The 25,748-nt window shown below is 36.5% G+C and overlaps 4 protein-coding genes and 1 pseudogene across 15 annotated transcripts; 2 read left to right on the forward strand and 3 right to left on the reverse strand.

The window, feature by feature from the left end:
• Window positions 1–3,992: 3,992 nt before the first annotated feature.
• On the reverse strand, window positions 3,993–6,638 carry LOC104807932 (expansin-like B1). The gene is given in 4 exon segments (XM_010533384.2): window positions 3,993–4,364; window positions 4,935–5,290; window positions 5,917–6,003; window positions 6,420–6,638. Coding segments are annotated over 4 exon segments (738 nt in total). The 5' UTR covers window positions 6,541–6,638; the 3' UTR covers window positions 3,993–4,190.
• Window positions 6,639–7,998: 1,360 nt separating this feature from the next.
• Window positions 7,999–11,419, reverse strand: LOC104807930. 12 transcript variants are annotated; one of them, XR_770874.2, is made up of 6 exons: window positions 11,101–11,419; window positions 10,471–10,555; window positions 10,062–10,117; window positions 9,777–9,856; window positions 8,670–8,715; window positions 7,999–8,223 (listed from the first exon to the last, which is right to left on the reverse strand). XR_770874.2 is itself a non-coding variant. In XM_010533383.2 (4 exons), exons 1-4 carry the CDS (start codon window positions 11,259–11,261, stop codon window positions 8,710–8,712), a joined length of 303 nt encoding a protein of 100 aa, XP_010531685.1. In that variant the 5' UTR covers window positions 11,262–11,419; the 3' UTR covers window positions 8,298–8,709. The 12 variants fall into 12 exon arrangements, 2 of the variants coding, with proteins under 2 accessions (XP_010531685.1, XP_010531684.1); XR_770871.2 differs by having other exon boundaries at window positions 8,010–8,223; window positions 8,833–9,856; window positions 11,101–11,416; XR_770872.2 differs by having other exon boundaries at window positions 8,133–8,197.
• A 472-nt stretch (window positions 11,420–11,891) lies between these two features.
• Window positions 11,892–14,817, forward strand: LOC104807929 ((S)-ureidoglycine aminohydrolase). The gene is made up of 13 exons (XM_010533381.1): window positions 11,892–12,047; window positions 12,139–12,267; window positions 12,807–12,894; window positions 12,976–13,052; window positions 13,155–13,194; window positions 13,277–13,343; window positions 13,535–13,620; window positions 13,708–13,789; window positions 13,865–13,921; window positions 14,084–14,122; window positions 14,211–14,281; window positions 14,364–14,417; window positions 14,541–14,817. The coding sequence occupies exons 1-13, from the start codon at window positions 12,011–12,013 to the stop codon at window positions 14,611–14,613; spliced, it is 900 nt and encodes a 299-aa protein (XP_010531683.1). The 5' UTR covers window positions 11,892–12,010; the 3' UTR covers window positions 14,614–14,817.
• A 295-nt stretch (window positions 14,818–15,112) lies between these two features.
• Window positions 15,113–19,830, reverse strand: LOC104807928 (DNA repair endonuclease UVH1). Its single transcript, XM_010533380.2, has 10 exons — window positions 19,259–19,830; window positions 18,828–19,139; window positions 18,300–18,523; window positions 18,099–18,184; window positions 17,720–17,878; window positions 16,753–17,508; window positions 16,370–16,480; window positions 16,023–16,283; window positions 15,658–15,881; window positions 15,113–15,526 (listed from the first exon to the last, which is right to left on the reverse strand). Exons 1-10 carry the CDS (start codon window positions 19,828–19,830, stop codon window positions 15,316–15,318), a joined length of 2,916 nt encoding a protein of 971 aa, XP_010531682.1. The 3' UTR covers window positions 15,113–15,315.
• On the forward strand, window positions 19,829–23,877 carry LOC104807968 (annotated as a pseudogene).
• Window positions 23,878–25,748: the final 1,871 nt, after the last annotated feature.

A 25,748-nucleotide genomic window follows, 5' to 3' on the forward strand; every position in this document is an offset into this window, starting at 1 on the left:
GAAGAGCGTGATGAACTCGTGGAAACTCAAGGTACAAACCAAACTGGTCAGTCCGGGAACAATGACAGCTTACAAGGGTATCAACTTGCCAGAGACAGGGAACGTAGATCAATACAACCTCCACTCAGGTTCAGAGAAGAAAATACTGCCTCATTTGCTCTAACAGTAGCTGATACAGTTAACTTGGATGAACCTAAAACCTATCAACAAGCTTTACAGTCAAAGCACAAAGAAGAATGGATGCTAGCCATGGATGAAGAAATGGCATCTCTACAAAAGAACAGAACCTGGATACTGGTCAACAAACCATGTAATCAAAAGGTGATAGGTTGTAGGTGGATATACAAGAGGAAGCCAGGAATACCAGGAGTAGAAAAACCTCGGTTCAAGGCACGATTGGTGGCTAAAGACTATTCACAAAGAGAGGGCACAGATTACAATGAAATCTACTCTCCTGTGGTAAAGCATGTCAGCATTAGACTATTACTATCTCTGGTGGCTTACAAGAACCTGGAACTCGAGCAACTTGACGTAAAGACAGCATTCCTCCATGGAGACTTAGAAGAGCAGATTTACATGGACCAACCAGAAGGGTACAGAGTCGAAGGCAAATCCGAAAAAGTCTGCCTACTCAAGAAGTCTCTCTACGGGCTCAAGCAGTCACCTCGTCAATGGAACATGAAGTTTGACAGCTTCATGATACAAGAAGGATTCACACGCAGCAGACACGACCTCTGTGTCTACTTCAAAAGGTTAAAAGGTAACTCTTATATCTATTTACTCATTTATGTTGATGATATGCTTGTGGCTGCAGAGAATCAAGAAGAAGTACAGAAGGTTAAAGCTATGTTGGCTACCAAATTCGACATGAAGGACCTTGGGAAGGCAAAACGGATCTTGGGCATTGACATTGCTAGAAACCGAGATACTCGGACACTTACTCTATCACAAGCAGATTATCTTCAGAAAGTATTGAACACTTTTGGAATGACAGAGGCCAAACCTGTACAAACCCCGATAGGAGCTCATTTCAAGCTAAAAACCACAGGGGACACGGAAGAGACACTGAATCTAGACTCTATACCATACCTAAATGCAGTGGGAAGTCTCATGTACGCCATGATAGGATCAAGACCTGACTTAGCATACTGTGTAAGCTTGGTTAGCCGGTTCATGAATCGACCGAACAAGGATCACTGGGCTGCGGTGAAATGGATATTGCGTTACATCAAAGGGAGTTTAGATCTCAAGCTGATCTATACAGATAAAGCAGAGGAGTTTTCAATCACAGGGTATTGTGACTCGGACTTCGCAACTGACTTAGATAGGAGGAGATCTATCACTGGTTATGTATTCACGCTGGGAGGGAACGTTATAAGCTGGAAATCGACACTACAACATGTGGTAGCTCTGTCAACAACGGAGGCAGAATATATGGCAATGGCGGAATCGTTCAAGGAAGCTCTGTGGCTTAAGGGACTAGTTGAAGAACTTGGAATCGAACATCGTCAGGTAAGAATTCATTGTGATTCTCAAAGTGCGATATGTTTGGCCAAAAGCAGCACTCACCATGAGAGGACCAAGCACATCGACGTTAGACTACACTTCCTAAGAGATGTCGTAGCTGAAGGAAAGATTCAAGTTCAGAAAATCAAGTCAGAAATCAACCCAGCTGATATACTCACAAAACCATTACCTGTAGGCAAGTTCAATGAGGCGTTGAGCTTGCTGAAAATTGCTGAGTAGGAAACTCAGAGGATGCCAAGTAAGATTATGTCAGAATCATGATGAACGAGATGTCAGATTACAGAACAAGGTGGAGTTTGTAGAAGGTGTTCTGCAAATCTGGTAAACCTCTGTATTATGCAGAAGGTTTCGAGAGAGAGACGTCTGGTTTTAAGTCCGTTAAGTAAGGTCAATTCAGTAAATTGATATCCCGGGTTGTTATAAACTCGAGTCATCTTCTTCGTTGGTGGGTGGGCTTTTCTTTTGCGTTCTTCAAGCTTTCTCTCTCTTGTTTTCTCTCTCAAGTTTTGTACAGACTGAGCTCACAGGTTTCTTTTGTGTGAGTCAGTCGGGTTCTTCTCTCGATCTCGTTCTAGTGGTTTTGCCAGGTTTTACTTGGCCGTGACGTAGGGTTCAAAGGAACCTGAACACGTAAATCCTCTGTGTTCTCTAAATTCCGTTTGCAAGAATCGCATATCGACTGAAACCTACTCCGAATCTACACTCGGGTTATTTATAATTTCATGGTACCGTTAAGGTCCTTGTTTCTCTTCGAAATACTGGTTTGGATTTATTTTATGGTATATATTAAGTAGATATATAGTATCGGATGAAATAGAAAATAGAGCCCAAGAAATATATATATCCACCTTCTAATTAATGAGTGTAAACAATGGGATTTCCACCTTTTGATATGGTTTTGTTCACGTCCAAAACATTAATAAATTTTCTTCAATTTTTCATATAACCACATGAATACACACATATATATATATATAGGTTTGGTTTGGATATGCATTTGGAATAATCAGTCGGTATAAAAACTAAGTGTTATATATATATATATATATAATCATGTTTTTTTTTTTATATAATGGATGACTCCTATCTACTATCTTTCGAACGCGCTGAATAGGTAAATCTCCGGTCTGAGAGCAGTCTTTGTATATGGATCATATAAATTCAGAAATTACCTTCTTCGCCGCTGTATATAATCATGTTTTTGTATATATATATATATATATATATTGTATCCAACATACTATTAATTGCATGACAATTTTTAACGTGCCTAGTTTATTATATACATAATGAATACGAACGAATACCCACCGCCAGTTAGGAAAGAAAAGCGTTAACCCGTCAATTGGAAAAGTTTTTACAATTAAACTATAATAATTGTGGGCTTGAATTTGAAGTTGATTATCCTCCATTCTTATCTTTTTTTGTTTTCTATGTCAAACTTTTCATTTTATATTAAATTTGATTTTGAATTCGCAATCCACGTACGTCTTTCTAAAAGTGTTCCAATCATTTAATTATTATGAAACTTTTTAAATAAAAAAATATACAAATCGTCTTTTGTAATATATGTTTTATTTATTTACACATATATATATATATTATTTTTAAGTATTCAAAATCATTTAGAATGTAATGATCTTATTCCGTATGTTTGATTTTAATTTGTTTTTTAAAAAATGAGTATTTTTCTCCTCTATATCTTTATTTTTTTATTCCATTTTTATTTTATTTTTTTCTGACTTATTTTTCCATCAAACATTCATGATTTACTTACTCCTTTCTAGATTTTCATTTATTTTGTAAACTACCATTTTTATTTTATTTTATTGTTTTTAATACACAAATAACAATGTTCAATTTGTTCACGCTTTATTATCTTATTTTCCCATCAAATATTCAACTTTACCCGTTTCATCCATTTTTCCCTTTCATATATAGAGATTACACGTTTTCTTTTTCTTTTTCTTTTTCACATTTGTACCCAAAACTACATATTTCCATTATTTTTCGGACTTCTTAAAATTTTTCCATTAAATATTATTTTTTCCCCATTAAATATTAATTTTTTTCCATGTTTATTCTTTCTCATCCACCCCACCGGCAGCACTTAACTTTTGGCGGAATTTTAAATGGGCTTTTAATTAGGCCCATAATAAATTGTATAAAAGTCCCGCCGATCCGTAAATGGCTTTAATGGGCCGTACAAGAAAAGTACACGTGTCCAGTCCACAAATGGCATAGGCGACTCCATTAATTATGAATCATTTTCAATATTCACCTAAATATGCAAACCTTGTGACAATTTTATACAGAATTCAACCCTTCAGAATTTGGCTAGATATATAATTATATATGATTATTCATCTATAACAGAGACCAAATCATAAACCATTATTCTTTTATTTCAATATCTATAACCACCGATATATATACATACATACATACATATATATAGTACAATATTAGAAAACCAAGTGAAAATTTTATATAGAATTCAACCCTTCACTTTTGGCTAGATATATAATTGTATAGGATTATACATGTATATATAACAGAGACCATGTCATAAAACCATTTATTCTTTTATTCCAATATCTATAACCACCAATATATATATATATGTGAAATATTGTATGTATAGGGGAGAGGAGATTCATAATTCAAGTGAGCAGAATGTTGGAGTCGTAGGTGGAGCCAGCGTTCCAATCGCTAGGAATAGCGTTTGGCGATTGGAGCCAGGTGGTTCCGACACTTCCGTACACCAAGAACCTCAACGTGATCGCACCGTACGGCGGGGTCTGCAAGTCGTGAACCAAGGAGGTGCAGTCCATACTCTGGCATCAAAGACTCCCTCCTATATATCACGTGCGGTGAAGATCTTAACGATTACCATTTAATACATTATACATAGATACATACATATATATATATATATATTGACGGGTTAATACAAAATTATTTAATATATATAAAGGTAGTGATATTTAGATTATATATAAGAAAAAAGTTTTTTTTTACGACCACCGTTTCCGTAGGATAAAAAATCATTTTTAAATATTAATCTAAAACGATACTGTCCTAATTTAGTAATTTAATTCTACTAGAGTGGCTTATTCGGTTTTCGGTTTGGGTATATTCGAGTTTATTTATTTCGGTTTTATAAAAACTATAACCGATCAAATTTTATATTAAATTCGATTTGATTATGATAAAAATACTCATTTTATTAACGAAATTTAGGTTTTTCTATTTTTTTATTCAGTTTGGTCTGGATTTGATTTTAAAGAAATCATAACGAATTCAATTTGGTTACGATTAAGCATTGATTGGGTTATTAACCAAAATAAAAATCACCCCAAATTTCCAAATAAAAAAAATGATAGAAAAGAATAATATATATATACCTGCCAAACTTCAACGGCTAGGATGTCGTTGAGGCCACCGACGTACAAGAAGAGGATGGCTAAGTAGTGAGGATTACGGCTACGTTCGTGGACCTTATACACCAGATTGTACCCTCCGTATCTGCAAGGTATACGCTTGTACTCCACGTCTACCACTCCGTACGAGAAGAGATATTCCTCTGCGCCGGCGCTCGCCATGCGCCCGTACGCTCTGGGGCTGAGTATGAAATCCGTACGGTCTCCTTCTCCGTAGTCCGTCGCCACTACGTACGTCCCTTCCTCTTTGCAGTGTTGTGGTATCGTACACCGTACCTTATTGTATCAACAATTAGGGATATAAAAGGAGCCGCACATGGCGGGCCGGCTCGTGAATCGATCCATATTTTTCTAAATTAGACTCAAAATATTTGAGTCCAGAAAAAATCGGGCCAAACGAGCAAGTCCATCATGAGCTGGACTCGTGGCGGACCAGCTCGTCACGAACCGGCTGGCTCACGGGCCAAAATTTTATTTTATTTTATTTTAATTTTAATATTTTTGTATATTTTAAAATATTTTTATATACAAATTATATATTTTTTATGACATATTTAGTTTGTTTTTGTTTAAAATTTTAATTTTTTTTATTATATTTTAAATATTTTTTAAATATAAAAATTAGTTTTAAATATTTTTAGTATTAAAATTTTATTTTTAAAAATTATATATTTGACTCACGGGCTGACTTGTTTGGCTCCCCGACCAAGACCAGTAGATATATTTATGGCTCGCTAAAAAACGGATCGGATTAGGCTAGACTAAATGTTATTCAGATCGAAATGAGTCGGACTGGATTGGGGCTAGGCCGACCTGTTTTATACCCCTATCAACAATATACATATATATATATATATATAATTTTTATTATAGTTTGATTATATATATATATATATATATATATATATATATAGAGAGAGAGAGAGAGAGAGAGAGAGAGAACAGAAACCGTTGTTCCATAGACGCCAAGAGACAGCACTCACTTGGCCATCGTTTATTTCTCTCCCATAGTCTCCATACCCACATGCCCCTCCTACGATTCGTTTTTTTTTTTATAAATTTATTTATATGTTTATGAAATTTTTATCGAAGTGAAAATCTAATATAAATGTAGAGATTTGTTATAATTAATATACAAATTTTAAAATTTCCAAAAAAAAAAAGCAAGCTAACGTTTCCCAACTCCCATTAAAAATCATTAATTTTTTTACATACTGCCAAAATATTATAGGGCATTTGATGTTTTTTTTTTTTGTAGTATTTGTAAAATTTCGCATATTTTTCAGATTTCTTATAAAATTCATTATTCGAACCGAGAGTATTCGTATATTTTCTGAAAATTTTAAAATTTACGTATTCATCTATAAAGTTGGTAGTTGATAATATCGTGATTTTACCTTTATGTAATGAATATTTAATAAATTAAAAAAAAATGACAGTGTGACTTACGAGGGTTCCCTTTGCAATCAGGACTGCCGTAATAAGTAGCTCTCGACCACACGAAGTCTTCGGAGTGACAAAGCATCGGTAAAAACAGGACTTGAATAAGTAAAATGTGAAAATTCTTCATCGTTATCTATTAATTACTGTTTCTACTCAAACTTTCTCTCCCTCTTTTTTTTTACAAGTGACTGACAGCAAAAGGAATTGTTTGAGAAGCACACAAATGCCGATAAAGGCTACATGGAGTATTTATAGTTGAAGCCGATATTATAATATAATTATTATTTTCTTCCCCTTGGGGAAAAAAATTGTTATTCAACTTGTATTAGTGATTACGTGTACATGCAATACCCATATTAATATAAAGTTTTATTAACATAATCTACATATATATTGGGCACTGCATAGATTTGTTGAAGTAAATCGAAAACTATATATGATGTCTATTTTTGTTACATGCTCTAAGCAAGTAAATGTTAATTTGGAATCTATGGTCTTTACAAAGGTGAAAATGAGAGGAGATTCACGACGACGAGGTATCTATGATTGGTGGTTCAATTGGTAAGAAAATGAATAAAATTCATTTAACAATCACGATTCGAATCTATATTTGGGGAGAAATATTCAAATGAATTTTTATAGTTTTTTTTAGAGATCTAATTAGATCAAATATTCGATAAATTTCTGAATTTAAAAAAAATCATGATGAGGGGAGCAAACTATCAGCAAGTTAACTAATATATATATATATATATACACACACATATCTAAAACAGTGTAGGACCTCGTGATTGTAGATATGATGATGTAGTGGGAAGGAGGTTGATGATTATCAATTTATTTAGTAAATGAACGACCTCCAATAGAATATCTTAAGCGTGTTCTTGTCATGTCACCTTTTTTAGGTATTTTTAACTCTTCATTGTCAATGTTGCCGACTTGATTTTTTGTTTTTACCCTATAGTTTCTATGATTGCTTAAATGTAAAATTTGCAATTCTAAAACTTAGCCATATATAAACATATATGGGACCCCAATGATATCATCGAAATTGTGAGATTGTTTGGTCATCTAGAGCTAGCGGTGACGCAATTTTGTGCATAAAGAAAATCGATTTTTTAAATTATTATTTTATTCTATTTGACTCGAGTTCAAATAAACTAGGGGTGGCCAATTCGGATTTCGGTTCGGGTTCGGTTCGGTTATATTCGAGTTCAGTTATTTCGGTTATAGAAAAACTATAACCATTCAGTTTTTATATAAATTCTGATTCGGTTCGGTTGTTTTTCGGTTCAGATTCGGTTCGGTTTTGGTAAAACGTTCAATTTTCCAAAGAAAATGTCGGTTATTCTCTCGGTTTTTTCGGTTATTTTTTATTCGGTTCGGTTTCGGTTTCGGTTTCGGTTTTTCGAGTTTAAGGAAATCATAACCGTTCGGTTTTGATGTCGGGTTCGGTTCGGATACAGTTATATCTTATTCGGTTCGGCTCGGTTATTCGGTTAATAACCGAAATGACCACCCCTAAAATAAACTACCCTAAATGTTTGCAAAGGTAAGTATACGTTAATAAAAAAAAACTAAATTGTTTTTTACAGGATTTACGTCCTTGATTGGAAGATATTTTGTATAGAAAAAAAATCTTACAATAGTATCCGCAGCCCTCTTTCTCGAGAACAAATGATTAGTGAAGTGATTTAAAAAAAAAAAAAAGATGACAAGAGGACCAATAACATTTGAATAAACCAACCAAAAGTGCATTGTTGTGTTTGGCTGCAACCCACTTCCTGTTGCATACAATGCTTTCTAAAAACTTTTTTTTTTATAAAACCAGAAGTAATATAAAGAAAATTGATCATCATTATATAATAATAATAATAATAATAATAATAATAATAATACATAGCACAAAAGAATCATAGAGTAATCTATATCTCAAAAATGCTATTAAATCACGTATTACCAAAATAAATAAAGAAATAAAGACTAGGGGGTTGTGATCCACTTCCAAGTTCCAAGTGTGAGTTTTTAATAGAAGGCCGAAGATATTGGGGTTGGTGAGTTCTTGCTCTTCTATGGCCTACATAAACCTCAACCTACGGTCCAATTATATATATATATATATATATACACGACAACCTGATTATAATATACACAATATAATTCAGACCAAACCGAGCCCAAAAAAAGACCAATCTCTGTTCCTGAGATACCCTAAAGACATCAAATATACGAAAAACATACGTTCAATGATGTTACCTCATTGGTTCTTTCCGTATCTGTATGCATATGGTTCAGTTCAACTCTGCATCATCCGACCAAAACCGATACAAACAATCAATTCCTTGCCATTTACCAGACAAACAGTAAATCACTCGCGATTCAAAAAAAGAAAGTTTTGTTTTATAATCTGCAGGTTCACCGTGCTTTCGATCCAACTACAGCTTCCAAAGGACCGAAGAGGTCCAGCTGAATGTCTCTCCTTAAGTGGAGACTTGAACCTTGATAAGAGCTTTGCCCATCCCTTACCGGTCTAACAGCCCTTGAATTTTTATAACTCTCGTGTGCCAACAAAAAAGTGTGTTTAAGCCCGACTCATGTCTATATAATCCCACACTAACCGGTTTATATGAACTTGCAATTCTGTGCCTACTTAAACACGAGCAAAATTTTGATTGAGAAACGAAATGTCCCCTAGTTTGTGCAAAGAAAGTAACATAAAAGCTGAAAAACCATGGAGTATCTATATCCTATCATCAAAATCGCAGTCTAATATGTCTAAATTTATATAAAAAACAAAAATACGAGCATGAGATTAAATAAGGTACAAAAACCACGAATTTAGGACTAAAAAAAGGTTCAAATGAGCATGCAAAATCCTTGGACATGTGTCGGATGATGCTAGAGAAGGCTGTTATAATGGGCAATGAAAATGATACCACTAACTAAATATGGGTCCGAAGCAATAGAGGAAGATGGGGAAGTGACTATTTTGAAACTGTGGGACAGGGTTTATGCAAGCAAAACTGGAAGACACGAGGCACTGGAGCACTTACATATAGGCTTAAAATATGCATCACCACGTTTTGATGGGTCTCAATTCTAGCTGATCTGTATACTGATGCAATGATCAAGCTTTTTACAGGTGCCTCTTTGCTAGTAAAAGACCAGTCTTTGGACAATTGGCCAGAAATGGACAGGACAAGAATCTACTCGCTAGTTCCAGAATATGCCCCCTAGAGTGTAAGGTGTTTGAATTCTATTAGATATGAGTGATTATAGGGTATGAGATCAATGTTCCAAAAAGCAGCAACACCATCATGAATATGCTATAGTGGAGAACGAAAACCAGTAAATTCACTTTACCTGGGGATCAGGACGCCATAATGTGTTCAGATTCTGAAACAACTCCACTATCTTACCTGCTTCGTTCTTTACAAAAGGATCTTCAGAACAAAAAAAAAAAAGATCAGCAGAGTAGCTCTTCTCTGCCTTACCTTATCTACGACACCATATTCAATGGCCTCAATGGGATATATAAAATTATAAGCAGTCACAGGATTTAAACCTCTAGTCATAGATGATAAACTCTTCCTCCCAAATACGATAAAGAGAAAGAAGTAATTTACAGAGAGGACAAAGATTGTCAACCTCGTGGCATCATAGACTGCCAAATCCTCACTCTCATAGCCCAGCTTATCACCACCCTGAAATGGGAAGAAGATGGCTGTTCTTAAAATGTTTTCAAGCACCAGCTAATCAATTATATGCATTTACTCCTTTATTTAAACCAAACCAGTCATATATTCGTCGCATACAGTTCAGCAGGTGTGCCCAAAGAATTTTTCAGTGAAAATAACCTAGGTTACTCAAAACCGAAATGAGTGGAGACGAAGAATTCATTCGTCCGACCCCAAATAAATTTGGGATTAAGGCGATGTTGATGACTCATGTTGAGTTTATATGTAGGTAAATGGCCTTCTCCCACCGCATCAACAAATTAAAGATAAAGAAACTCTGTTAACATCAACTCGATAACTGAAAGAACGAGAGAAATCACCAACTAAACAATTCGGCTTTCGAACAAGTAAGATGCCAGATCAGGAGGAGGTGTTCAGTTATAGATCCCCTTGAGAAAGGATAACCTGTTGACAGAGGGATGCGTGCTAAGATGAGTAAGAAAATGAGGTTCATAGGGAAAAAAATGCCACCAAAAGTTGAAAACTCTAAGACATATGGGAGCTAAAGAGAAAATAGTGGATTGCATACTCAGTTCTTTGCTTAAAACCTTAAATTTACCAAATGTTCGAGAAACCCAATACAAATGATAGAGAGATTGATGGAGTTTTGTTCTTGACTCAATTACCAGTACTCGGACACATCTTTAGCAGGAAAGTGACGAACAGATAACTTCTTTGTCATCTCACCAAGTTACCAACTAGCCCACGATAATTTACTCCAGAAGTACACTCTCTAAGCTTCAAACCCAATTCTAGAAATAATCATGAAGCATCAAACGAACGGTTTGATCATATGACATGTTCAAGATAGTCTTCCCCTCACATCTCGTGATAATTCACTAATTAACTAAGCCAGCTATCCGCTTCAAGCCGAGAAAACAGCGATTCCAAAATCCTAATTGTGTGCAAAGTAGCTAAAAGAGAAGCGACATTGGCATGAATTGAAGTACCGTAATGACGACACAACGCTTAGGCTTGGAACTGGACAGATATGCCGGATCGAACGAATTCTATCGGAGATGCCGCAGAAATAACAGGAGATGCTTCCATCGGTGAACGCGGAGAAGAAACTGGTCGAGAGAGAAGCACGAGGACGGAAGAAGAAGGACATCTACGGTTAGATCTCCGTGAAGAATACCATATTGTCGCTGACGTAGAGCGTCGGCTTCGCCTTCACCGTCGCCGCAGCCGTTCTCTTGCTTGTTGCAGAGAGAGAGAGAGACGTCAAAACCGTAATAACCGGGGGAACGCGTCGCCGTTTGACAGCCGGAAGAAGTATGTGGATGACGATTGAAAACGGCGTGGTGTTCTCAACGATGAGCAGAAAACGGCGAGGAGTGGTTGAACCTCTTCAATTAGTTTACAGATTAGTCCCCATATTCTATTAGAAATATAATTTGAGCATTATCTTTGTTATTAACACAAAACCCCCCAAAGATCACGATTTTTTTTAAAACATTTTAAAATTATATTCACGAGGGGATTTAACCCTACTAAACCACTTGGGTTCGCAGCAATTTCAGGGTACAACACCGAAAAAAAAAAAAAATTTGCGACCTTATTACGACTAATATATAACTAATATACAACTATAATAAAAGTAGTTTATTAGTCTTTATATTAGTTATATATTAGTCGTAATAAGGTCGCAAATTTTTTTTTTTTCGGTGGTATAGACTGAAATTGAAATTGCTGCGTGGGTTATTTGAGTAATATTACCTATTCACGAGGCTACCAACCACCCCAGAATAGAACCTCTGTCGTGTTCTCTCTCATTTCTGTGAACAAGAACACTATCGGAATAGAGCACTGAAACTCTCTCAAATCTCGGAAGCCATTAATCATCCCCAAGAACAAAAAATGCGATTACTTCCCATACTCTCAATCATCATCTTCGGTGAGTAAATTAATCTCAGATTCTTCAGAAATTTCTGGGCTTTTCTCGGGAATTAATCATGGATTGTCTCGTTCGTTTTCGCCTTTAAAAGGTTTGGTTAAGGCTTCGACAAGCGATGATGGGTTCTGTTCTGCGCCGCCGATCGCAGAATCGGACGAGAAGTCGAAACCCATGTACTGGAAAGTCACGAACCCGACACTCTCTCCTTTACATCTCCAAGGTTCGATGGATCCATTTCGCATTGTTTTTTTTCCTGAATCGTGTATTTCTACCCAGTTAAGATGTTTTCACCGCCCTTGCAAAACGAAAGTTTGGGACTTTATCGTTTGATTATTCTTCTGCGGGGATTAGGTGACATTTCTAGCTTGATGTTAGTAGGAGTTCGTACTTTTACTGGTTTAACTTCGATTTTCGTTTTAGGGTCAACTTGTAAGCGAGTTCTTGAATCAAAGAACTGATTTTTGATTTATTGGTATTGATTAAGGTTCATAGATCAGTTGGCTACTTAGATTTATGTTTCACTTGAGAGGTTTTCGAGCTCAGTGTCACTAAACTTGAGTTTAGTGCAAAACATTGTACTATATATGACTGTCTTTCTGATAAGTGTCCCTTTGAGTTGTAGATGGTTTTTTTCTGATAGCGTTTGGAACATGTAAACTCTTCCAAGATGATTGTGTTTCTGATAAGCGCCTAAGGGCATTTCGAGTTAAACTTGGTGTTATAAGTTTCTTAGGCTGAACAGATTCTATTGTTTGGTAGATTTGCCGGGGTTCACAAGAAGTGTTTACAAGTCGGATCATGCTGTAATAACACCCGAAAGTCACGTTTTCAGCCCATTACCCGATTGGTACGCATCATGCAACTTACGCTATTTCCACAGTTACAAAAGTCAAAAAACTTTTGCTCTAATCTGTAACCAATTTGACAGGACAAACGCGTTGGGGGCATATTTGATCACCCCGGCAATGGGCTCCCATTTTGTCATGTACTTTGCGAAAATGAAAGGTTGAATCCTTGTCCCTCATGATTGATGAACATCATAACCTTGGTTTCACCTTTCCTACAATGGATATGGTCTTAAAATTTGCAGTGCTCTGTTTTGTGCAGACATTTCAAAATCAGGTCTACCACCACACGACGTAGAGCGGTATTCTTCTAACTTGACATCCGAGTTTAATTATCATCTCTATTTTCTTCTAACTCTTTCAAGATGCTGAATCTTCTTCAAGCTTCATATTCGTGGTTGAGGGCGCTGTGACACTTGCTAACTCATCAGATACCATAAAGAAATTGACGGTATGACAAAACAATGAACTGAAAGATTCTATTTTACTGATTTTTCTGACAGTTTCTCTAGATTCTAAGTCGATATCAATCTATATCTGTTCTAAAACTGGCTGTTTTGCTTCGTTTTCGCATGGCTTTCATGATTCACTGACATTTTTTTATTTCTTTTTGTAAGTCCAAGCTGATATTTTTTTGTGCAGGTTGATTCATTTGCATACGTGCCTCCAAACTTTGATCATTCCCTGAACTGTGATGGGTCTGCAACTCTTGTTGTGTTCGAGCGGAGGTTTTGACTCTTCTCCCTGACTCGGTCTTGGGAGCTTCATTTACCATTCATGATATTTTCAAACAATGTTAACTAGCATGATATTAGGTACGAGTTTCTACCGAGTCATGCCACAGAGCTTATTGTCGGGTCAACAGACAAGCAGCCACTTCTCGAAACTCCCGGTGAGGTTAGTGTTAGAACTCTTTCATTACCCTTTTTTCCTTCATGTTTTATTCTAAAATCATCTTTTCGTCATAAACAGGTGTTTGAACTGAGGAAGCTTCTTCCGGCATCTTTACCTTATGACTTTAATATCCATGTAAGCTTTATGGTTATAATCTACTGTTTTCTTTCTCCCCGAATTTCCGCTTGTGGCTATAATCTAATGTGTTGCGGATACAGACTACATCTTCTTCCAGTGTTCGCGTATTTAAGTTCCTTTGCTTTCATTGAGACCAAAAAGGTAATATTATCTTTGCAGATTATGGATTTTCAGCCTGGGGAGTTTCTCAATGTGAAGGTAAGCAACTGCTTAGAATCATGAAAAGCTTAACCTTTTCTTCTCTTTGGTCCCGTTTTGATTATCGTCGGGTCGTTAATATTTGCAGGAGGTTCACTATAACCAACATGGTTTGTTGCTTCTGGAGGGCCAAGGCGTTTATCGTTTGGGTGATAGCTGGTAATCCATTCATTCAAAGTTGTCATCTTATGATGTCATAATTTGGGTTTGAATATATATATATATATGTATGTATGTATAGGTACCCAGTTCAAGCTGGTGATGTTATATGGATGGCTCCTTTTGTTCCTCAATGGTAAGAAAATGGCAATTCTTGAATTTCACAGACAATGCAACTTCTTTATCCAGTCCCTATTTAGCATCTAGGCTGAAGCTCAAATCTCGGAACTGCCTTCTGTTTCTGTGGCGGTTATTTCAGGTATGCCGCACTTGGGAAAACCCGATCTCGGTATTTGCTGTACAAAGACGTGAATCGGAGTCCACTGCTGTAGATGATGATGATGATGATGATGGTGATGATGTAACCTGAACCTGACGTTAACCCATAGCCCCTGCCCTCTACTTGCCATTGTTTTCCAAAATTTCTAAAAGTCAGAAACTGTAATTTGTATTGAATTTTTAGTGAAGAGAAGAACAGAAATTAGTATAACAATGGGCCGGGTCGGGTAATTATATTGGGCGGCTCATTTTAATAACCCTGAACCGGAACCGATGGATCTAAAAATCAATGGACAGAAGACAGTGGCTCTTTCGTAATAATGACATGCGGACGAGGACAATGATGTAATATCAGCCGCTGAGCGGTGACGTTTTCCACGGTCGGATGCGTCGCGGGTTTTTGGTATCCGAATGCGGATATCTGAAATCCGATCACCAATGGACCGTGTGATAAAGTCAAGAAACTTGAACACGAATTTTGCTTTGAATACATATTTTAAATACATTTACAATAGTATTTAGATATATTTTGTGTATATATTGAACTTTAAGTTAACGAAATTTTTGGAATTTTCACGGGTTCCAGTATCAGACTTTAGCCAAGGATACAACAGTAACAATCAAATCGACGAAATACATCAGTTTTTTTTTTAAAAAAAAGAAAAATTAACTCCTAAAAAGATCAATGAAAATGATGGACAAGACAAGGTGATGAATAGTGTAATAAGACAATGTTGGATAAAATAGAAGAGAAACTAAAGGAGAGTTGGGTACTTGGCGTCCAGAAACTCTCGGAGGGTCCGAGCAGCCTTATGACCACCCATCAGCTCCTCTAATCTTTCTACTGGCAGCGTCACGAGCTCGGCCATGTTCTTGCATCCCTCCGTTATTGCCCTGTAATTCGCATCCGTTACCCCCGGAAGCCGACGCAACATCTCCACCGCCGACGTATTGTAGTTCTCGGCCCTGCGGTCGAAAACAAGTTTACAACAGTCGGTCCAAGAATGTGAGTTTTTTTTTCGATTACAAGATTCGGTTTTTAGACAATGTTTTCTAGTGATGAAGCGAAAGAGGAAATCGGCTTTTTTTTCAGTTACCTAACGTCGTTTTCTATGAAGCCCTCTTCTGAGGGGACACCGACCCTTGTGGCTTTGGCCTCGTCTGGTTCGTCCTGATTGGCCTTTAAGGCCGTGAAGATTTCGGCTGTTGCATGTAGACTTCGGGACCATATAATCCGTAACCGTGGGAAATGCAGTACCAGCAGAGACAGCTTCGATATTATGCTGTTCGGTGTGACATCGTCCGATATATCACTTGCAGACTGCAAAATTAAAATCAAATCGATACAAGAGCCAGTCAGGGAATTCAATATTCATTCGTCATGCAGGATCGAGCGGAGAAAACGAATCTAAATACAGCTGTAATGAGAACCTAAATACATTTATAACGCAAAAGGATTCACCTGAAAGGAGAAACTCTTGTCTTGGGAGAACTCGATGAGAAGAACAGGTATTCTGTAATATCGAGCCATCATTTCAACTTGGTGGAATAAACGGCCCGAAGTGAAGCTCATGAAAAGATCCTGAATGCTCTTTCTCTCCACACATATCGACGGCGAGAGAATATAGTCTCCAACCTCTAGTGTGATGGGTATTATCCGCATGCCCTTTTGGTGAAGAACGTTAGGTAAGCTGCTCATGAACTCCCTCATGTCAACTATGACCTGGAAAAACAGCTGACAAGCTTTTCATATTACAACTTTCTTGGAAAACAGGTTGGGGTCTGAAAACCCCGAACGAAAAAACGAACCTGTGTTTCTTTCTCAGTTTCCTTTCTTCCGCCCGCTTTTCGGGTTAGTGAGTTTTGGGAACTAGAAGCTGGGAGATCTGTGGATGAACTTAAACCCATGCAAACCCCATCCTGATCACAAGTTATAACAGAGGAATTGTAAAAAAAACAAGCAGACAGAGATCTTCTCGAGAAAGGAATACAAAAAAAAGAGTATATTTTGGTTGAAATCCTGCTTTTAGTTTGCATCATTTCTAATTTCCAGCTTATTGTTTAATGATGAAGGTTCCCGTTTCAAATTTATCTCGTACCAAGTTCTCTGAAAAAAGAAAGTATTCACATCAAAGAAAGGCAAGAGTTTCAAAAGAAAATATTCACGCCAAAGGAAGGCAAGAGTTTCAAACCTGATCGACCGGAATCATCATCATAGACTTCTGCCTTATCAACGACTCAAATGCGCTGTTCTCCCTGCGAATGCTCGCCTCGAACTTCTGCACCTCCATAGACTCGTCGTAAAAAAGGAAATAAACTTTCACCTGTTTCCGAGGGTTTTCAGATTTGTAAACCTCGATTTCTCTGACAAAAGACATGTCGGGATGGTAAACAATAATCACAGATGGCTTCAGGGTTTCGAGAATAGGCTGATCACTTTCTAAGGCATAAAAACACACTGGAGGTATCTGCTTAGGGTTGCTAGAGTGAATAGCGTCCACTTCTGGAGCACGCGATGTGTTAGGTTCACTAGCTTTGTCTTCAGTCTCTGAACCTGATAACCTTTCAGCTTCATCCTCCATTGCGTTTTTTCCATTGCTACTACCTCTTCTGGATCTTGATGAGCCCTTTTTGTTCTTTATTTTATCCTTTCCTTTGGTTTGATGGCCAGTCTTATCGATTTGAATCTCTGCCTTGTTATCTCCTAAAGCCAAGTCTTTTGTCTTTCCTAGGTTTTTTATCTTAGCGGCAGCAGCCTTCAAAACCTCATCTTCTTGTCTACAAACACTGCTAGGCTCTGTATTCTGCATAGTCGTTACAGGGACGACTCCGTCTAGAATCCCGAAACCCTTTGGAACCTTCTGTTTCTTCTTCTGTTTTTGCGGTGTCTGCACAGTCCGCAGCTCAATTTTGCTTAACAAATATTTCTCCCATTCTTCCCGCATTACCTGCACAAGAACACGAAAATAACATCAAGAGTATTGAATATGTTACTCTTAGGTATCGTGTTAACCAATTTATGTGTTTTTTTCTGTACAGCTTAAAGTTTTTAAGGTTCAGTTCTTTCATGAAAACTGGTTTAGCCATAAGTATGAATTGGGTTCTTATGGATTTCTAATGCATCGTCTAATATTATAACAGAATGCATCTCACAGACACCTTTTGAGGAGTGTTAGTGATGCAATCTTCAAGCTGCATGCATGAGCGTTCATCCTTGCACGCTACAAGAACAATGCCATTGTTGTCTTTGTCGTCACTGTTGTCTTCTCCGGACAGAGTCTGCTTTTGTCTTTCTTCTTGTGCCTCTTCTAGAACCTCCTGCAGTAATTAAGTGCACTACCAGTATGTAAAAACAAACGCTTGCAAATTAACATGGGAAATCATCTGGTCAAGCATAAAGTGCAGCAAAAAAAAATAAAAAAATCAAAGAGAATTAAACCAAAAATCAAACAGAGTTATTGTCACTATTTCAAACAATTTCTGCAACTAAAACCAACCATAACAGAAACAACATAGACACTGGAACTCACTCACTCACACGTAAGACTTTCCACTTTGGTGCCTCTTCCAGGATTTCTTCAAGAAGAACACCGCCAGAGGTATTACTTTTCGCCGTCCCATCAACTGCTCCAAGCCCATTTAACAAAGAAATAAACGTTACATGAAAGTCATTAGACACAACCAGTTTGATCTTGTTTGTAAGGAGAAGAACATAAGACAATTGAAAACATTTCTGTACCCGCTTCTTTGCTATTTCCCCCTCCCTTCGACTTCCTCTTTTTCCCTGTTACATTCTTAACCTGCTCATCTGATTTGACATCATTTGCCATACTGAGACGATAAACGCGTTTTTTTGCATAATCGAAAATTTTATAGCTGGCCTCAGCAAATAACCAAACAGATCGAAAGCTTTCTGACACTCTGAGTGTATCCAAATACTTCAGATAGCTCACAGCATCATACCTACACAGAAACCCATAGTCCCATAAACAAAACAATGGATTGTTGTTAAATCTGCAGAATGTTCACCACCAACAATTGAAAATTTGTCATAGAGAATAGCTGTAAACTGAAACAATGAATTTGTTAAATGCGAGTGATTGTCGCATAGACACAGTAATCAAGTCTCAAAATTTCTGCTTTGACCATACAACTACACAGGTTCTGAACTAAGAAGCTGCCTATTAAACCAACAAGAAAGTGGAACATTAACATTTAGGCTAGAACAAGAATCAAATCAAACTGAAGCAAATAGAGATGATTATACCTAATAAGATAATCCAGCAATTTCCTTAGTGTCTTCAGATCCGACACTAGCTGTTTGGTCCTTTTCCCCAGTGTGTGCCAAATGGGGTCGAGCTGTCTCCTCACGATCTCATCAAATGACTTGAAGAGCCCATTCTCCACTGTCAAATCCTCCACATCAACCTTGTTAGTCTTTCTCATCTCCTTCAAGCAGGCGTCCATGACTTCAACGATCGCTTTCTGAATTCCGACCATATACTTCGACATGGGAACCCTTATATCAACAACCTCAGGCGGTTCTCGATCCAACTCCTGAGACACATCCAACTGAAACCTGGTCCAGAAGAAAACCTAGATGACACCTGATAACAAGGGCTTTGCCCTGTCCTAGTTACATTTGCAAAAAGTGAACTGTGTACTTAGGAGGAGAAGGAAAAGGAACGAGAAGAGGACCTGGGCCATAGGTGAAGACGGCGGAGGAAAAGAGCGCGCATTGTTCGCTCGGTCTTGGCGAATCCGGCGACCATGGCTTGGGGCCTGTCGGAGAAGGCGCGGACATACGCGGAGCGATTTAGGGTTTTGACGATTCGAACTATGAAGGCCTCAGTGGAGGTCTCGGCAAGAGAATGAGCGTTGAGGATGATGATTCCGGCGAGCAGGGACGCCGGAAGCCGCTGCATCAGGAGATCAACGATGAGGATCCGCGGCGTGATGAAGAAAGGGCGGCCCGAGGAGTAGAGGGAGTGGCGGTGGTGCGCCGGGAGATCCGCCGTGATCTCCGACGGAAGAGATGGATCTCCGTCGACGGAATCGGTGGAAGCGGAGGACAGGTAGTGGAGGATCCTGGACTTGAGGGAGTGAGCGGAGGGGGAGAGGAGGAGGACAGTGCCCTGCGACGGAGAGTGGAGGAGGAGGAGAGAAGCGATGAGCTTGGGGAGGGAGAGGCCGGAGGAGAGGATGACGAGTCCTCCATTGGAGTCCTCGAGAAGGTCTGAGATGATCTGCTGGTGGAATTTCAGCGCCATGGAAGCACCACGGGACCGAGGCCGGCTAATGATGATGGGAGGTGGCTTTGGCGGGGATTCGCCACTGCTGTTATATACCCCCGACTTCTTTGGTCAAACTTTCATATCGATTTAGCAGTTGACTTTCGGATCCATCGTTCATGCATATATTTTTTTGGTTAAAATGTGAACTGAATATATACCAAAAAAATTATAATATTAATTAACAAGATAATCCATTTGATAAAAATAAATATACAAAAAAATATCCTATGCTTGATTTATATTCTAAATATTTATTTGATCCCATTTGAACTGTTTAAAATGTAGCATATATTTATCATCAAGTATATAATATATTAAAATAAAAAATGGTGATAAAATCAGGAAACTTATGACAAATACATAACTATATGGAAAAAAAATCAAGGAAACGAAAGCCATAACTATAATTTAAAGTGAAGAAAGCCTGATATTAAATAAACATTAAACAATAAACTAAAAAGTTTCAATCCACGCACGAAAGATAAGAAATCTCAAAAGGAAAACAAAAAAATATATTGGCAAGAGATTATTTATGATCTAACCAAGAGGGGAACACATGCGAAAGGCAATATCTATAATATAACATCCACCATTTCAAAGATCGAGAGGGGAATACTTTTTGGATCGTGTATGTATGTATGTATTATAGGGGTGTCAATCGACCTGTTCGGGTTCGCCTCGATCCGAGCTCGTATTCGGTTCGAAGGTTTTGAGTTCGGATTCAGACCGACCCGATTTTTTTTTCAGTCCATGCAACTAAATCCAAAGTCCGACCTTATATATTCCGGGTTTAGATCGGGTCGGGTTAGACCGGTCCAGCTCACACAATTTCCTTTGTAAAAGTTATTTTTTATTTTCTAAAAACAAATATCGGACTTTCGGGTCGGCCCGAAATTTGATTTGAGTCCGATCCAAAAATCCGATTTTTTTCGAACAAAAAAACTTAAATCCAAAGTCCGCTAATTTCGGGTTGAACTTCGTACCTCGGACATAAATTGACACCCTATATATATTTACTGCAACTGCAAGAACGTAGATCTGCAACATGATTTAAAGATCTCCATGAGAAAGTCTTTTATCATCCCATGCACCAAGTGGCGGATGTATATGCAGAGTAGTGGGCCACATGACCCCACTCAAAAAAACAAAAAAAAACACTAATATATTTATACTTTTTAAAAGTTTAAGAGAGTATCCCGTTAGTTTTTTATGTGGGTCCCCTCCTCCTTTTTTTATTATACGTTTTTTGTATAAAAGATTAGCTTAGTATGTATTTAAGTGAGTGCAGTCTCTATATTTTTTACTTTTTGTTTTATCTTTTTTAATTTAAAATCTTTTTCTAATTATACTTTGATAGGTTTTCTAATGCCAGATTACTTTGCAAAAACACAATTATAAAAATCGTCGTCTCTATTGTTTCTCTTTCTCTTTGTTTTCATCTATTTTTTGAATCTTCCATCTCTTTCTCAATTCTCTAAAAAAATCCCTAAATCTAATACTTAATCATATAAAAAACAAAGAACAACCAAATTAAAAGGTATGTAAGTGTTATAATTTTTTCTGAAGTATTTTTTATTTTTTTATTTGTTCTTCGATTTCTATGTTTTGATCATATTTGTAAATTTATTGTTATATATATTTATTCAATTTTATTTTTGATTTCACAGAGAAATCAATGGATAAATTTCTCAAGAGAAATTTTGCATCGATATCTCAAGATATAGGTAAAGCTCCAATCAGCAATACATCAAATTCTCAAGTTAGGCCCTCAATACCTGAGCAAATTGATTTACATGATTTGCCTTCGGATCCGGCTGATAGAAAAAAAAAATTAGAGTATCATCCTAATCAAAGAGATGAGATACGACGCAAATATTTGATTAGGAGACCTTGTCAACCACGTGATCATGACTTTCCAAAGAAGATGTAGGGAATAAATTAAGACGATTTAATCCAGTCTGGTTTGACCAATACGCTGATTGATTAGAGTATAATATAAAGAAAGATGGAACATTTTGTTTGTGTTGTTACTTGTTTAGAGAACAAGTTGAGAATGATGCTTTTGTGACAGATGGGTTTTCTAGTTGGAACAAGACCGAGAGATTGAGTATTCATGTGGGTGATGTTAATAGTTTTCATAATAATGCACGAAAGAAATGTGATGATTTGATGAGACAAGATCAATCTATCGTGCATGCTATGCAGAAGCAAAGTGATATTATGAGAAACGAGTATCGTATTCGGTTGAATGCATCGATTAGTTCTTCTAGATTTTTGTTGAAACAAGGGTTGTCGTTTCGAGGTCACGATGAGTCAGAAAATTCTGATAATAAAGGAAATTTTCTGGAACTTGTGAAGTATACTGCAAAACAAAATGATATTGTGTAAGGTTATTTTGAAGAATGCTCCGGGAAATAGTCAGATGGTTTCTCCAACAATACAGAAAGATATTGCACAATGTTTTGCCTTACAAATAACCCAAGATATAATTCAGGAGATTGGTCATGATGTATTTGGGTTACTGGTGGATGAGTCTAGTGATGTTTCTGATAAGGAGCAGATGACAGTTGTTTTTTCGTTTTGTTGATAAGGACAGAATAGTGAAAGAGATATTCATTGAGCTTATTCATGTGAAAGAAACATCTGCTTTATCTCTGAAGTCTGCTATTGATTCCTTGTTTGCTAAATATGGATTGAGCTTAAAACAAGTTAGAGGACAAGGGTACGATGGAGCAAGCAATATGAAAGGTGAATTTAATGGATTGAGATCGTTGATTTCAAGAGAAAATAGAGCATCATATTATGTCCATTGTTTCGCTCACCAACTTCAATTGGTTGTTGTAGCAATTGCAAAGGAACTCTTTGATGTTGGAAATTTTTTCGATATGATTTCACTTTTATTGAATGTGGTTGGAGGTTCTTGCAAAAGAAATGACATGATTCGAGAAAGCCATAGAATAAAAGTGAACGAAAAAATTAATAATGGCGAGATTAATACAGGAACTGGGTTGAATCAAGATATTACTTTGCAGAGACCTGGAAATACTCGTTGGGGATCTCATTACAAAACACTGTTGCGATTGGTTGAGTTGTTTTCTGTCATTGAGGTGTTAGAGTATGTTGAGAATGACGATACAAATGCTGTTAAAAGACGTCAAGCCTATGGTCTTCTCAAATATTTCTACACATTTGATTTTGTGTTCTATCTACAGCTGATGTTGCTCATTCTAGGACTCACAGATAATTTATCAATGACTTTACAGAGAAAAGATCAAGACATCTTGAATGTCATTTCGCTGGTAAAATCTACAAAGAGACAATTACAACAACAAAGAGACGTTGGTTGGGATTTGCTTTTAGATAATGTGTCTTTTTTATGTGAGAAACACGATATTGAAATAATCAATATGGAGGAAGATTATGTGGAGGTTAAGGAAAAAACCCAACATAAGCAACTTGCATCACTATCAGATGGATTGTTTCTATATTGTTATGGATTTCCACCTTCGAGAATTTAATGATCGATTTGACGAGGTAAATTCAGATTTGCTCATCTGTATGGCAGCTTTGAGTCTTATTGACTCATTTCGTGAGTTTAACATACCAAATCTGGTGAAATTGGCTGGATTTTATCCAGATGACTTCAGTTTTTCGGAGCAAATATCTCTTCGACATGAATTGAGTATCTACTTCGACAATCTGATGGAAGATAACAGATTTTCTAATTTGGTTAATCTTGGAGATCTTGCTCGTCTTATGGTGGAAAGAAAGAAACATATTTCATATCCATTGGTATACAGACTTTTGAAATTGACATTAATTTTGCCTATTGCTACCGCGACTGTTGAGAGATGCTTTTAATCGATGAATTTTGTGAAGACAGCTTTGCGCAACCGGATTGGTGATCAATTTTTGAGTGACTGTTTGGTTTGTTTCATCGAAAAAGATATATTTCAGACAGTTACAAATGAAACTATTATGGATAGATTTCAAAAAATGAAGACTCGTAGAAATCAGTTGTAAAATATAAATATTTTTTTATGATAATACAATTTTATTAGTTTTTTTATTATATATATAATATTGTATCCCCGGTATAAATTTTTTCTGGATCCGCCACTGCATGCACCTATGTTAAGGCTCGAGATTGGGATGGTTATTGGGATCATCATGTATGTTAACTACAATATATATACATTATCTGCATGACCATGCAATATATATTGCGTAGATCCACGACATGATTTTCCTCTGCCGCCTGAGGTTGCTTGTATATATATATAGATATATATGTGGACGTGTGCTTATGTATGCGTCTGTATATTAATCTGTGCTTGAAGAAGTGTGATGTTTAAAGAACCTTAGCTTTCCTTTCATTCACTTGTCGGATGCCTTTGCTATTTGTTGATTATGCATGTCAGTACATGTTGTTTCGGTATCTGTTTTGTCGGATTTTACAAAAGTATTATGTCGTTTTCGTTTCCGTGAAATTCGGATACTCGAGACTCGGATATCCATCATTGAACTCGAGTATTCGGGGTATCCAACCCCATTTAAAAAACTGTTGATTTGTATAGAATAGATTTCATAAATATTTTGATAAATTTATATGAAAATATGTTTAGATATTGTTGTACATACATTAAAATATTATGAATATATATAAACATCATTTTCATAATGTAGTGAGTGTTGGACGACAAAAGGATAACATGTGTCTAAAATGTGTATGGCCGAGATAAGGATGTTGCGATGGATGTGCGGACATATACGGATGAACAGAATCCGAAAATGAGAGTATTAGAGAGAAATTAAGAAACGTAACCATAGAAGAGAAATTACGGGAACGATGCTTAAGATAGTTTGGACATGTAAAACGTAGACCGTTCGATGCTCTAATTAGAAAATTAGAGAGTATAAGGATAAAAGTAAAGAAACAAGAAAATGGTAGGCCTAGACTTGTTTGGGAACAAGTCATTTGGAATGATTTGGATGTGATGCAAATCTCGGAAGATATGACACAAAACTGAAATGAGTGAAAAAGAAGAATTCATACGCTAGACCCCAAAAAATTTGGGATTAAGGCGATGTTGATGTTGATGTTGATGTAAACATCATTTTGATATCATTACAATAAATCCTCAAAAGTAGACGTTACACACAAAATTTAATGTCAAGATTTACGGAATAAAAACGTTGTTATATTATTGATAACCGGATGAGTTTAAACATACAACACAATTTTCTATCAATAAAACTTATATTTCCTATCATAATGATAAGAATATATAAATCCAATCTAAATAGTAAACACACTAATATCTAAACTTTTTTATAAACTGAAATTTTTTATATTTCTCAATACTTAAGAATCAAACTTGGACACAAAAAGTAAAAAATCAAAACGTATCAAATTCTAAACAAACTCTATATAAACTGATTAGGGTTTAGGAAAGAGATAAAATTAAGGATTTTACCCTCTTTTTCTCAGACTGGTTTATTAAATTAGAAAACCAGATTTATTTACTCTCAAACCGAATTAAATTTCGATCCAAAATATCCTGATGTGGCAAAAAATCATTTAAAATTGGTTACGTAGATACACTAACATCAGCTTTCGAGCCTACGTTGATTTTCGATGGCCTGAATTTTTAGTCAAACCGGTCAACGAGTTATTATATCAACAATTTACAAGTTCGAGATTTTATTCAGTCACATGTTTCAAATTCGAGATTTAAATGACATTTTTGCAAGTCGGAGACTTATTTGTATATTTTTTTTGCAAGTTCGAAATTTTTTAGGTGTTTTACCAAATAAAAATGTTGAAAACAAAATTAAATCATATTAGAATTAAAATAGTATACAAAATCAAATCGTATCCAAATCAGATTGTA

Source organism: Tarenaya hassleriana, unplaced genomic scaffold, assembly GCF_000463585.1.
Source record: "Tarenaya hassleriana unplaced genomic scaffold, ASM46358v1 Cleome132, whole genome shotgun sequence".
Lineage (NCBI taxonomy): Eukaryota > Viridiplantae > Streptophyta > Magnoliopsida > Brassicales > Cleomaceae > Tarenaya > Tarenaya hassleriana.